Raw genomic sequence first — 14,315 nt, 5'->3', positions numbered from 1 at the left:
CTGCGCCGCGAGCGCTTTCCATGCTCACATGCGCAAATTTGACAGTAAATTGGCCTAAAAAGTCGACAAACAAGTTACCAAAAAGCCTAGTTGCTCCCACGAACATAGTGGTCAATCAAGAAGATAGTGACCACAAGCTCCGAGTCCACGCCACGTGACCACAGTAACGAACGCGCGTGCGTGCCTACAACAAAGAACATTGTGTTCAATCTGCTATTCTTACGTACCCAATGTCTAAACACAGCGGAAGTAAAATTATAGAATTGTCTAATTTTAACCAAAATACTATATTACCTGATTGTCTTTGAGGACTCTACACAAAAAAAATAAAGAATAAGATCAAAGCAAACTAAATTCTTCACTCGTCTACACATCACAATGAAGCTCTCTGGTAATTTCCAGTTAATCAAAATCACTCACTAGACTGGTCATTATAGTCACTGCATCCAAATCAGATTTGACTAATTGTAGCTCCCTATATCAGATTTTACTCGATTTCAGCATACAAATCTCTAATTTACTCAATGTCAACAAAATCATCTAAGCCACTGCAAATTTCTCTGAGCATACAAAGCCAACGTTAGCGACACTCTTTAAAAAAGGCTTACAATTCTCTACAAAACCACTAAAATGTACTTAAAATCTAAAACTAACACAAGCGCTGTAAATGTTACTTGTAAAAATGTTTTAACATCTAACGATTCTCTGATGTAGACTCTTGCTTTTTAGGGCAAAACCAACGCCTCCAACTCTCTAACTCTCTCTCTCTTAATTTGAGTCTTCGATTTTAGCATTCAATTCTCTAAAATACTGTCTACTACAGTTTGTCATGGTTATTTAAAGTTGTGCGCTGCCTCTACATAAAGATGTTCTCCCTTGTAATATCCCCTTAGAGTAAAATGTATGTCTATTTGGAGCATATAAAATAATCCATCAATGTCTATGCTCTCCTTTTGGTTTTATGTAATAGAATTATCTATAATCGACATTCCTATTGCTTTCAAATGTCTGGAGAAATGGAAATTCCTTTGGGCAATATTGAAATCAGCCCACTAAATCTTTTTCTAAATATTAGCATAATAAACAATTGTTTAAAAATCCTCCTTACTGTATTGGCTGTCTTGATTATTTAAAATAAAGTTAGTGTACAGACTGCTTGTAACTCTTGGTTCGATGTCTAGACATATAATTCTAACTTCATTACTCCCAAAATTACGATGTTCTCGCTTAGTTTATGTAATATTGACTCTAAAAAAAAGACCTGTTCAACATTTGTTCTGTTATTTCATATAAGCACGAATAGATCATTATTGATTTCTTTTTAGCAAGACTACAATCGATAGCACTAAGCCTCTCTGATCTGACGCAGTAACATTCTAAAAATCCTCTACAACTACAAGAATAACAAGTTTCATCTCTGTGATGGACGCGATATCTGTTATACGCCTTTTGTTTTAATATTTACGCTTAGCTAGCCCCGCACCACTAATTGTCAGTTTCACTGCAATAACACTGCAATCAATAACATGGCAAATGTACTTAGTTGTTAGCAAATTTTAAATGATCACTTCAAACCCACAAAACACACACAACTTGTTAACAAATTGGATTTCACTTCAAACCCACATAACACTGCACATAGTACTCGTAGGAACTTTATATGGGGTATCAATCCAGCTATGAAACTGAAGACTACTAAACATAAATGAGTCTACGTGAACAGTTTTCAACTACCATTACAATTACTAATTTTGGCCAAGTGGAAAGCAGGCCTTCATAATATACAGGGTGAGTTTGTTTCCAATAAACCTTTTACAGGGCGAGTTCAAAAAAGCGGAATCCAAACCCAAAGAAATATGTATTTCGTATTAAAAAATATGTAACACAAAATAATATGACTCCAGAAGTCCATTCATTACACGACTTTCAGTACGAAAATTATTTCAATTGCTCCACACGTTAAAATGTTATCAGTAATAAATTAAGTAACCTTAAAATCAGTTTTGTATAAAAAAAAACTCAATTTCTGTGTGTGTTCTGACGTTTGGAACGTAGAAAATACACAGAATACTTGTTTTAATAACTGTATAGTACACCATATCTTTATTAACAACCCTGCTTGGGCTATCAATATGATTTATAAATCCACCTTTTCAAAGGGCGGGCCTTCAAAAGTACTTTAGTGAATATTTTCAACTTTTAAACTGAGGTTTTATCGCAGGTAATGTTTGAAAACAATTTATACGATGTTGAAATCGCATTTTTTTAGGGGACAAAACCGATTTTAGGGTCATTTCGTTTAAATGGTGATATACTTTTAACGGATTCAGCAATTAAATCATTTTTTTTTCATCTAAAAGTAGCTTATTGCCAGTCATCATTATTTTTGGTGCCACATATTTTTTTTAAAATATGAATTATATTTCTTTGGGTTGGGTTCCACATTTTTGGACTCCACCCTGAAGAGGGTGTATTAGAAACAAACTGTCCACACCAAATCACGCAACAGCAAGAAAGTATATTATTCCTACGGATCCTGATTGGGAGTATTCTTACGTGAATATATTTACTTGCACCGGTCAAGCAAATCATACATGATGTCAATGTCAGCCTGGTTAAATGCCTGACTGATTGTGATGACATCGTCAGATCATTTCTCACGAGGAAGACTGCCTATACATGGGGAACCAGGGAAAATAGGTTCTGGGTTCCTTGATTTGGCCTGGACGTTTGTTTTTTTCTGGGACACCCTATATGGCGTTCATTCTGGACGCACCGTTCTACAAGGGTGTGAAGACAACACGGCGCTGGTGCTGCTCTTGATGTGCGGGGAACATGGCCACGTAGTGCTCCGACCAGCCACCAGTGCGTACACGGACCAAGTCGTACCGCTCAGGTTCATCCACTGCTTTCTGATACGTCTCCAAATTGGCGCATGTGACTGTGAAACAGTAAAATGAAAATGATTGTTGAATAATGGTATTTAATCCGAGTGAGTATGGCCCAATGATCCCACTTCGCTGAAATGTTTGAAGGGGTTAATTTATCATTCTGCAATTGCCACATTTTGCGGGGTAACAGCGTATATATACGCCCACATTGCACCGTGTCTAGTTTGACCGGACCGACGGGTACTATGTGGTCGAAGAGAAAACTGGAGTGCTGCTTATAGATATAACTTAAGTTCAAGTTTTTCAAACTACTGATATTTCCCGTAGTTTGAAATTGAACACGGCAAGCAGCCGGACCCATTTCGCTGTGTCGTTTATACATATTTTCCCACTTTTTGAGCCTTATATTCGTGGAACTGTTTGAAGCCAATCATTGGAAGTAAATATGGGTTAGTGTCTAGAAGTACGCATATGATAGTGCCTATATGGTCTAGCTATTTTTTGGAAGGAAAAGATGGAAAAAAATGTGCCGTTTAATCTAAAGATGTCGGCTATCCGTTGCAGCAGAGGGTATAGGTAAAACAGGGTAAGCACATCCTTCTGTATGAATGAAATAGACAGAAGATGAAGTTTCGAAGGTTATAGAGTTGAACTTTGTTACCATAATAAGTTACTGTACCTGTAATCAAATTGGAACCGATGGGTTTGGTGCGATTTGCATAGTGACGTATGAACTCGTGAAGCTTGGCCTCAGGGAAGTCCTCGCCCACATTCATGTCGACCGGTGACCCGTTGGACAGACCAATGTTGATGGAATCATAATCAAAACTTCTCATGGCCCTGCAGTGAACAATCAAAGACGAAATGAGCTTCCAACACACTAATCCGCTTTCATTTGAAAACAACATGGACGGTTTCAAAGCGAGGATTTTGATTCGAACAATTATTGTTGCGTATACTGTTTCATGTCCCAAATGCAACAGGCTAGGACCGGAAGCGGCATTTCAAACAGAAACGGGTGGGGTTGCAGGGTCTTTATTAAAGGTTCTAAAAACATCAAGTCTTGCGTTAAAAACTGTATATCAGTAGTTTCGGAAATGAATGGGTTTAGGCCTGTGGAGCAAAAAAAATGAAAGCAAACGGTTGTGTTCACATGTGCTCGGTAGCAGCCAGAAAAAAATGCTTTTGAAAATCTCAACGGTGTTTATCGGCCTGCGTATTAATGGCAATGCACACTTGCTTTGGGTCGGAACCAAATCCAGACGAGCTGTTTTTTCCAAACGTGGCCCGATCTAGCCAATTAAATGAGAGCAGTGTGCGCCTAAAGTACAAAATTTTAGTAAGGACCTTCCATTTCTAGGAAACAAGCCAAAAGTAAAGCATGACACTCACTGATAGATGTTGACCGAGGCTGGTTGTGCGGTCTTGTCCTGGGGTGCAGGTGACGGACTCAGATCCGATGCGAATGGCTGGCGACTACGGCGCCCGTCAGCGGAGGCTCCTGTACCCAATGCTTGCGGAACGTACCCCTCGAACGTCCCAATACCGGGTTCAACGACGAAACCAAACGGACGGCCTGTGAAATCGAAACAAAGCGAATTATGTAGATTTTATCTCAGCCGTGCTAAGCCAGTGTCAAAGCGCTTTCCTAAACAGGCATAGTTGCGGACAAAATTAAATAATGACTAAGTAGACAAAGCTTGATTACCTGGTAAGGAGTATTTCTCTTTGATACCACTGATGATGCCATCGAGTACGGAAGGAGGGTGGTGAATCGTATCTTTGGCAATAGACACAACGTTTTCCATCAGCCAGTTTGCTATCTCGTCTACCTCTGGATTACCACGTCCAAATCTTGGTAAAGTCAGAGCCTTCTTTCTCAGCGTCTTGTAGGTAGCTGCGTTCGCATCCTCTCGCACCTCCCCGGCACGCTCGTCGAAAAACGGTTCTCTCATTTCAAATCCCCAGTCCAGTTTCAGCGCTTCCAGCAGTTGGGGCAAGGTCGTGAGGGATTCGTCTGGGTCGAACACGAGCTTCTTAATGGCATACAGTGAATCGATGGTGTTAGACGCACTGACGTACATCATAGCCAATGCGTGGTAGTTGGATCCCCCATTGGAAAGATCACGACCGCTTTCTTTGCAGCCGTGGATGAGGGAGGACAGAAGTGGCGAAGGGCAGATGTCCCAGAGGTTTCCATAGTTGGAGAGAATCGTGATGTAAAACTGAGCAGTTTGAAGTCGCAGGTGTTTTAGGAAGATTTCTTTCAGCTGGTCGAACGTCTTGATTTGGCTGGAGTGTGGCGATGGATAGGAGACTTTGAGGCCTCGAAGATATACCGACCCCGAGTCGGCATAAAGCGTTCCCTCGTTTAGAGTCATCTCCAGAATGTTCAGCAGAACGATCGTGCCAAACGCAAACTCGGTCTCGCCCGCAATCATTGGCTCGTAGCATCCGTCACATGCGTAGTTACGAGCTGCCGCAAGGCTAACGGGTACATCAGGAGAGCCACTATTCATCAGACTCGGTACAAGTCTATCATCATGCATGAGGATCGGATGTGCACCCCCGCTAAGAAGCGCCCTTGTGGCTTCCTGCAGTATATTCTCGGGCATGTTCTTGTGTAGCCTGAGACTCAAGCATGGGGCGTTAGTAGGAATCCTGCGAGACGACTTCAGACACAGCAGAGTAAGTTTGTTACAGGCCGTCGTTGGAGTGACGTCATCATTTGCTTGGTACCCGCCAACGGTGATCTGTTGGACCCACTGGTTGACGGCGCTTCCTTGACCAAAGTTACCTGATGCAGCGTACATCACCGCTGTGGAACCTCGATCATGCAAGTCTGGTGTAAAGTGGCGGTTAATGACGACACGTTCACTCAGTTTTATCCACAGGCAGTCCAAGATCTCTTGCGCTTCAGCTTCAGGCGTTGTCGTTTCGTCGTAGAACGGACTCAGCAGGACGTCTAGTCGGCCAATAGCAACCGGGTTGCCAATCAGATGCATAGAACAGTGCATCAAGAACAGAAGCTGCACGGCCTCCAGCATATTGCTGGGGGCGCCGGTCTTCAGTTTCAGCAGTCTTGCGTTGATGCGTCGGAGATTTTGTTTTTCTTCAGCCGTATATTCCTCCTTTTGTGCCAATTGCTCAGCCAGGTTCGCAAAGCTGTCAATGTACTCTTGAACTCCCTCCAGCGCCAGGATGACCGACTGGTAGAAATCCTTTTGTTCACGGGGGGCTCTGGCGTATAACATTTGGTGTTGTTTCTTTAAAACGCCGAGGCCGACGGCCAACACTATTCCGTGGTCGGGAACAATGTGACCCATGGCACCGCCCTCATTAAGACCCTTCATAAACCAAGGAAACTCTTCTTCTTCACGAGAGTAGGGCATGACATACTTGCCGACACCAAGAGAGAATCTGGGCATGACACCGACAATCAGCTCATTCGGGTGTATGCGGAAGAGGTCGTTATTTGTGCCATAGGCTCTTTTCGGTATCAAAGTGCCCAGCGTCTTCTTGATCGCCATGCCTTTGCGAATGGCCGCGGATTCCTCCAGATATGGCTTTTCTGCTGCCGTCAAATAGTTGCTCAGATGGGGAATGCGGGAAGTGTTTGGTTTTTCATACCACTGGTCACTCCACTCGGAGAAAATCACGGACAGGAGCTTGATAACACGATGTGTCGGTGGATCTCCGGGAGCATACAAACCAAAGCTCATACGGTGGAGATATTCGCGCCAGTTGTAAAACATGTAGTCGTTGGTGCTTCTCACGTCCCACAAAGGCAGGAAGTCAAGGGTCGGGGCCTGGCCTACGTTCGGTTCGTCGGTAAAGCCGAGCTGATGCAAACTTGGTGTATACCAGAAACTTCCCTCGATGCCTTGAGCCATTGAAATGAGTTTATCTTGTGTGAAATCGGGGTCGTCTCCTACAAGGCTTTGCATCAGATCGATAAACAGCTGAACGTGATCAGCGAAAGCATTAAAGTAGATTCCTTCCTGGCCTGTATCATCACGTCCGTAGGGCATGCTCCCCCGAAGAATCTTCAAATGAATACTAGCCTCAGCCAGACGCGCTCGACGGATGTGACTTCTTGAATCGGCCCCGATGACGATTTCATCTGTAACCTTTCTGCCGATGACGTTCTCTTGCTGGCGGATGGTCATTTTGTCAAATATGCTGAAGTTCATCCGAAACTTTTGCGTGTAGAAGTAACTACCACCCCCGGATCCTGGAGTGGTCGTCTGTGGTGTCAGGATGAAACGTTCGACGGTAGTCTTGTCGACTGGATTGTCAACGCCGTCTCGAAACTTCCCGTTAATGGCACGATCATTGTAAACCCGGGTTTGGGTGACATCAAGCGAAGCCAGAGCATGGAGGTTGTTTTCTACTTCTTGGAAAAGCTTTGGTACGACGTCTTCGGTGTCAGACTTCAGAAAGAAGGAAACATCGCCTCCTGTGTTGACAAACTTTCGGGATGAAGACAACATATAATTGCCTTGTGGTCGGTCTTCGATGTCGTCATTCGGGCTCCATGTTTTCCACAAGGCTGGGTCAAAAGAGACGACATAACCGTTTCGTCCTTGCAACAGGTCGCACTTTTGCTGAACGGCTTGTATGGCGTTAAAAACGCCTGTCTTACCGGTCTCGGTCTTGTCATTTAAATTGACCACTACCATACAACCGTACTTTGGCCTGGTGAAGAAAATACCCGGTTGTGCCAGCAGATACGTAGACTCTTTCGCGTGAGCGGAATCAGCTAGGCTCCTCCTCGTCTCAGGGTGCCTCTTCTGAAAGGATGTCAATGGATACAATTATGGATATGTAAACGGAAGAAATGGGATTGAATAAGCCGTCGTAAGGCAAAATCGACATTCATTGTCGTCTTTCCGTACATACCTTTTGTCGCTTTACTGCTCTTTGCTCCATCGTGTTGTAACGGTAGTGTAGGCCCTACAACCGTCTGTCTACAGAAAACAAAGCAAAACAATTTTAACCCTAAAAAGGGCCGGGTTATTATGACCATCTCTCAGCCGGGGCCCCCTAAGATCTCGGCTATAGTTGCCATGAGGCAACGGCGTTAAGGTGATGCTGGGTTCTTAAAATATTTTGTAGCATATATGACTAAAAGCTTTGCATGGTAGATTGAAAAAAGTAGAGAAAATTGCAGGTAACACCATGTGGAAAACAATCTCTTCTGCAGTGGCGCGCCCAAGGGGGGAGGGGGTGGGGGCTTGGGGCTTATAGAGGTTGTCAACTTTTTTAAATACATTTTTTAAGTCCCATAACTTGACGGTGATGATGTATGGGGCCTGTTTTCGAGTACTTTAATAGGGGTGTAAATGGCGACACCAACGTCAAAATGTCCGTCTCCCCCCCCCCCCCCAATATATTTTCTGCGGCAATACATTTTTTTTTGATTCAAACTTCTAAAAAAAAATTGGGAAAAAATTGGAGCCCAAGCCAAATGTTGGGTGCGCCGGGGGCACCGCACTCAACCAAACGCGACTGTTTTCAGAACAGACCCACACTTCTTCCCATACAGAAGAGATTAACATAACATTATACCTGCAATTTTCTCTACCGTATTTCGCACCGAACATTTAACTGCATTATGCAGAATTTGGTTTTCTGACCGCATGAAGATGCTTTTGAGATGATAAATCAGGATTCAAGCCCGAGACCTCAAACATTTCATGTCTTAGCAACATCAGCTGGGTTATCACTGTAAGACATAATAATTATGTTTCCCCACAACTGGTAGAAGACACAGAAACTTTTACTTAGATTCCGACTCATATTAATTCACTTCCAGCATGGGTATGAAAACAGGTTCAAAGGAAATTACTGCAGCAATCATTTTAAAAGAAAATAAATTAAATTTCAGTGCAATAGTAGTGGAGGTAGACTTCCTGGTACACTTTGACCTTTGGCATAGAAATATGTAAAGGTCACATAAATATGTAAATATGTAGATACAGATATAAATATGAATGAATGGGGTTAGGAAATTCTGGCACAGTTTGACCCCTAATGAATGGATGGGATGAATAAGGAACAGGTGAGGGTAAAGGATTTGGGTACAGTTTGACCTATTCTATGGGAAAGATTGCATATATGTATGGGGAAATATAACATTTCAATACAGTATACATGTAGTTATGTATTTACACGTGTATTACATACGGTTTACGCAATCCGAACACGGCCACCTGTGGCCGGCAGTAATCCTCTCGGACAATAGACTGTTGACGTAGGTGGCCGGAAGTGAGCATCGATCCCAGATAATCCTGTGGACAATAGTCTGTTGACGCACGTGCGCTCTCGTGTGGCGAGTGGGTAATCTCTGAGATTACTTTATTGTTCAATTTCCATGTATACTAAACAAACGCCTACCAATGGGTTAGGCTATCCGGTATTTTACATGCAATTGACAAAGGCCTGCTTTCTTTTCATGAAAGGTTCCTTTCAAAGTTTGTTCAACCAATACATTAAGCAAGAGACAATTGGTCATTGAAAACTGTAGTTTGTTGTGACAGTCTTATTGAACACTTTTTAAACTAGTGGGAACTATTCATTTTACTGGATTCAGTCACTGAGGTCTATTTTCTGGAATGAAAAAGCTAATTAAAAGTATAATAGCTTAATTAAAGTGTATTGGGTCGCTCGAGTAGCGTCTGACTTGGGTTGGTTACAAGTCATTTTTTGCAATCCCAAGTCAAGTCACAAGTCATTGTTTGCAAGTCCAAGTCAAGTCACAAGTCAAAGCTGGTATTTACAAGTCAAGTCACAAGTCACAAAAATAGCGACTCGAGTCCGACTCGAGTCCAAGTCACATGACTCGAGTCAGCAACTCTGGTAATCTGTCGGACAATAGGACTTTAAGTGGCCGGAGGTAATTATTGATCACTCCGTGGGGGTTAGCCGGAACAGATCGATATTTCTTGAAAGGGGCCATCGTAGGCCATGGTGTGAGGCACAGTTTTTGATAAATCGAAGGTCCAAGATAGCTAATAATCCATGTGTATGTACGGAGACTGGTCGTCGTTCCATGATGATACGCAATTCATTATCTCCGTGCACCAATATTCCTATTGTTATTCAATACAATACCAATGGCACTCTTCTACACTGCCACCAGAATCATCCAAGTAAAATATCTGTGCGCGGTGATCGTAGAAATGGAAGGTTTTGACTTTAGCCAGAGCGAATGCAAGTATACACATGCACCTGTATGTGACATCCTACTGCATCTTCACACTCGTGCGATCAGATGGCGCTTAATCCACGAAGGCTTAATTATTGATTAGGCTCTATATCTTTAAGTCTGTAGATGCGCGTACAATAAGGAATGGATTTTGTTGAAAAAGCATCATTATAGCCATAACAAAACGTACTTGCCTGTGGTTTTTAAAGGGACACTACGGCCTGGACAGTGCTCAATTGAGCAATGCTTCTCGAAAGATGATTTATCGGAAAGATCATAACACAACCATTCTTTTACAACTGTGCATTATGTGCTGAATCCGAAATAGATGGTTGTGTGTATACATGTAGTTTCATTCAAAACATAGTGTTACGTAACCTTTAGAAATCGCCCTTCGCAACCACTAGACTGTGGAGGCCAAATTGCTCCTCTGCTTTAATTTGATTAAATTACACTAATTTTGAACTTGAATTAAATTTACATCTTCAAGCGGTTTTGTTCTTATTGACAAACTGAACATTTCAACTTGAAACAAAACATAAGAAATCATCCTTGCAACAGTTTACAAACTAAGTCTATACAATTCCTTTTGAAATACAAAATGCATGAAAATAATTATGCAGATGGAAATACATGGTTATCAAGTGAAGAACAGAAGAAACTTAAAAGGCTTGTAAAAGCAAGAGTGTATTTTATACCAATTAAAAAATCCTTATAATCTTAAAACATTTGCTCAAATAGCTCAGAGGAAGAGGGCCTGGAATCGCCTCAGATTGCACCACCTAGCCTCGGAGCAAATGCCCCAACACATTGTTGCAACAGTTTACAAAACTAAGTCAATGCAATCCCTTTTCAAAAATGAAATGCAAGAAAATATGAAGACGAAACCACGTGGTTTGCAACTTTGAAGTACACAGTATATAACTTAGAATTTGTAAAAGCAAGAGTTAATTTTTAAAAATCCTTACAATCTTAACAACTTTTGCTCAAATAATTCAGGGGAAAGGGGCCAGGATTCGCCTCAGATTGCACCACAGAGCATCTTAAATTTCAAATAACCGAGAAACCTGTCTTTTTTTACCACAAAGGGGTCATTTATGACCGAGAAACATGTCTTTTTTCACTCCAAAGGGGTCGTTTATGACTCAAAATGGGGTAAATTTTTGACCCGGAAAAGGACTGAGCAGATTTGGATTCAGATTGCGTGTCAGTCTGACCCAGGAGTTTCTAGAGTGTAGGATGTGACAAGCTATAGTGCTGTAGTTTTGAAATTGGAAGTGCCAACGCAAGGCCTCAAACCGGATAATGTGGGTTTTTAGCATTCATACATGTACATAACATTGGCAAACTTTGACGAAGTGTAACCAAAAAAAAACTGCAGCAGATTTGATGGAGAACTTCTAACATAGTGTTTGTGATGTACTGTACACCACATATGTGCACTAAAAAAGTAGACCCAGTGTTGCTGGAACGAAACTCATTTTACAGCCGGTTTTTGAGTTTCAGCTGATGGCCTATCTATACAATCCAAAATTTCCCGGGGACCTTAAACGGGCCCCGGCCCCCACGCCTGAAAGGGCTTCGCGCTCCGTGCTCGCATTAGTTCTGGAGCAAATGCTCCAAATGTGTGCCCCCGTCTAAAAAAAATCCTGGATCCTATATCTGATATAGGCCTAGTTAATTTGTGAGAGTATTTTTTTTCTTTGAGCCCACCTAAGACAAACTCCTGGGTATGCCGTTGTTTCACAAAACATAATCTGCCCCCCCCCCCTGTTAAAATCATCTTCCTACGTGCCTGTTTGGAGAGATCACCGAATTTCATGCCGATCAGCCGAAGCATTCAGGAGTTATTATAATAAGTATCATTTTGGGAGGTTGTGGCCCCGCCCCCTGCTGATATACCCATAGGGTTTACGTTAAATGAGTAATCGCATCAAAAAGAAGAAAGTGGTGTGAAACAAAGAAATTAACACTATTACAGTTTTGCCACCTCAGATGGTACCAACATTTGGTCTGGACCATGGCCTTTGCTACAATTAGTCACCGAGTCAAGACAGCAGTATCAGCGAAAAGGTGAAAACGAGAACAATGGCAGTAAGGAGTTTCACATTACTATGTGTGTATGGTGAAAAAAACTAAGTTTGATTTTTATGCAGATACCGTTGTTGGGCAATAGACCTTTACAGTACATGGTTCGGAACTCTTGGGCCTAGAATGACTGTTTCGTGTGCAACAAAATGTAGTTATACGGCATTTTGGCAAGTAAGGCCATTTGGCATCGATATTATGGGCGCGACGAGCAGAACGATACAAGTATACCAGCTAAAACCCATTCACTAACCTGCAAAGGTAATTCGTCCAGTCGAGACGTCTACAGTTTGCAGAATGTATGCTTCCGACCCAGCCAACACCCCAAAGTTAGCCTTGGGCAATGACGTCACACAAGCGCGCCACCTTTTTTTCTTCAGATATTTGCATGTCAATGAGATTTGTTTTCAAGGTCAGATCATGTTACATAACAATGGACGATTTCAAGGGGCCAACTATATCGATTAGATTTTTAAATGAATATTGGAATAAAATAAACCGGCCTGCAACATACAAGGTGAGTCAAAAAAGCGGAACCCAAACCCCCCAAAATAATTGTATTTCATACTTCATACTAAAAATAACATGTAGCATCAAACATAATAGTGACTGGAAAGCCAATTTCATAAGCAACTTTTAAAGGACAAAATTACTGAAATTGCTCAATCCGTTGAAACAATATCATCATTTAAACGCAATGACCCTGAAGAACAATAGGCAACAGTGGATATTTCGTGATGTTGTAAAATGGCCATATTCAAAGGCACTGTACAATAAATCTGTAAAAATCTGAGGCCTACCTCTCGAAATATCAACTCGGTACATACACCATTAAAAAAAATGCAAGTGCATCACAAGTTAGTTGTCTGGACGTAGGCTAAAGCAAAATTGTCGGCACTGCGCTATATGGTTTGGTTCTGAGTACCATCGCCAAGGTGGTAAATCCCTTCTTCCTTGAAAAATGAGAGCATTGGCACCGTGATATTCCAAGTAAAGTTCGCATCAAATTTAGTATATGCCATAATTTACTTGGAGTTTCATTTTTGAACAGTAGCAAATGGTCCATCACCCTTAAGTCTTCAATAGTGTATTATCCAAAATTGACTATTTTTTGCGGTCAACTACCTATTGAAAAATGCGACACTGGACAACAAAATCTGCCAATTTAAAATTAAGCAAGAAAACAGAGCAAAATGTAGGGGTAATGTTGCTAAATTTGTAATGACGCACGCACGCTGCAAAAGGCGGATAATTAGAAATGTCATCGAGGGCACACTTTTTAAAGCACCGTCAAATATTTTCTTCCAATCCAAACGATGCCATTTCAGACAAAATAAATATCACTCTCACTTTGAACAACTTTTTTTTTTCTATTTAAACGGTAGACCTAGTAGGTCCCTTTCCAGGAATTTGTTCCTCGCCGCCTACCATTGTTCCTTTATTATAAAGCAGATTTGCTCTTATATAAGTTTTCTTCCAACGGTGAGTTATGCGCCCACTTCACAAGGTCAGGCGCGGTTCTAGAGCCAATATTTTTGTTGTTGTTGCGGGGGGGGGGGGGGGCGGTTAGCAGGGTTGGTCCAGAATTTTTTTTTCAGGGAAGCGTGCTGAAATGTAGACCGGTTATTTTCTCCGGACACTTAGCCCCCCCCCCCCCCCCCCCCCCGCAGAACCACCACTGCGCAATATGCATTATTTAGATCATGACCTCGTGTTTGTATGGCCAGCCGCGCCGGGTGTCCGACAAACGTCATAAACTATGATGCATATTCATTATCTTGCCCAAGCGCGCTCGCATAATGCATACATTACAGCGCGGCCGCCATTTTGAAATCCCATGGGGGAGCATTTTCGGGACGATATTTGTGGAAGATGATGACTGAAAGTCGTCTTTTTGCCACATGGATGAAAATATTGAGACCAAAGAACGTTTTTTTCGAAAAGGTATGGCTTTCTCTACGACTAAGAACCTTAATTTTGGAAATCCTGGATGAAAAGATAATCTCGGTCGAAATCTGTAGCAAAATCGCTACATCAGCGGCAAAAAAAATGCAGTCTTTTTGGAAGCATTTGGCGTCTGGCCGTACTACAGAGCTTGCGATAGTACTGTACGGCCAGACGCAGTC

At 42.1% G+C, this 14,315-nt stretch overlaps 1 protein-coding gene across 2 annotated transcripts; it reads right to left on the bottom strand.

The window, feature by feature from the left end:
* Positions 1-842: 842 nt before the first annotated feature.
* LOC119729731 lies at positions 843-12,523 on the bottom strand. 2 transcript variants are annotated; one of them, XM_038202445.1, is made up of 6 exons: positions 12,443-12,523; positions 7,794-7,861; positions 4,600-7,684; positions 4,284-4,467; positions 3,571-3,731; positions 843-2,941 (listed from the first exon to the last, which is right to left on the bottom strand). In XM_038202445.1, the coding sequence occupies exons 2-6, from the start codon at positions 7,821-7,823 to the stop codon at positions 2,781-2,783; spliced, it is 3,621 nt and encodes a 1,206-aa protein (XP_038058373.1). In that variant the 5' UTR covers positions 7,824-7,861; positions 12,443-12,523; the 3' UTR covers positions 843-2,780. The 2 variants fall into 2 exon arrangements, with proteins under 2 accessions (XP_038058373.1, XP_038058374.1); XM_038202446.1 differs by having other exon boundaries at positions 7,794-7,857; positions 12,443-12,496.
* Between the last annotated feature and the right edge of the window lie 1,792 nt (positions 12,524-14,315).

The sequence above is a fragment of the Patiria miniata genome, unplaced genomic scaffold (assembly GCF_015706575.1).
Source record: "Patiria miniata isolate m_02_andy unplaced genomic scaffold, ASM1570657v1 HiC_scaffold_21, whole genome shotgun sequence".
In the NCBI taxonomy this organism is placed as follows: Eukaryota; Metazoa; Echinodermata; class Asteroidea; order Valvatida; family Asterinidae; genus Patiria; species Patiria miniata.
The sequence above is the reverse complement of the archived record's forward strand: the minus strand, read 5'-3'. Positions and strand labels throughout refer to the sequence as shown.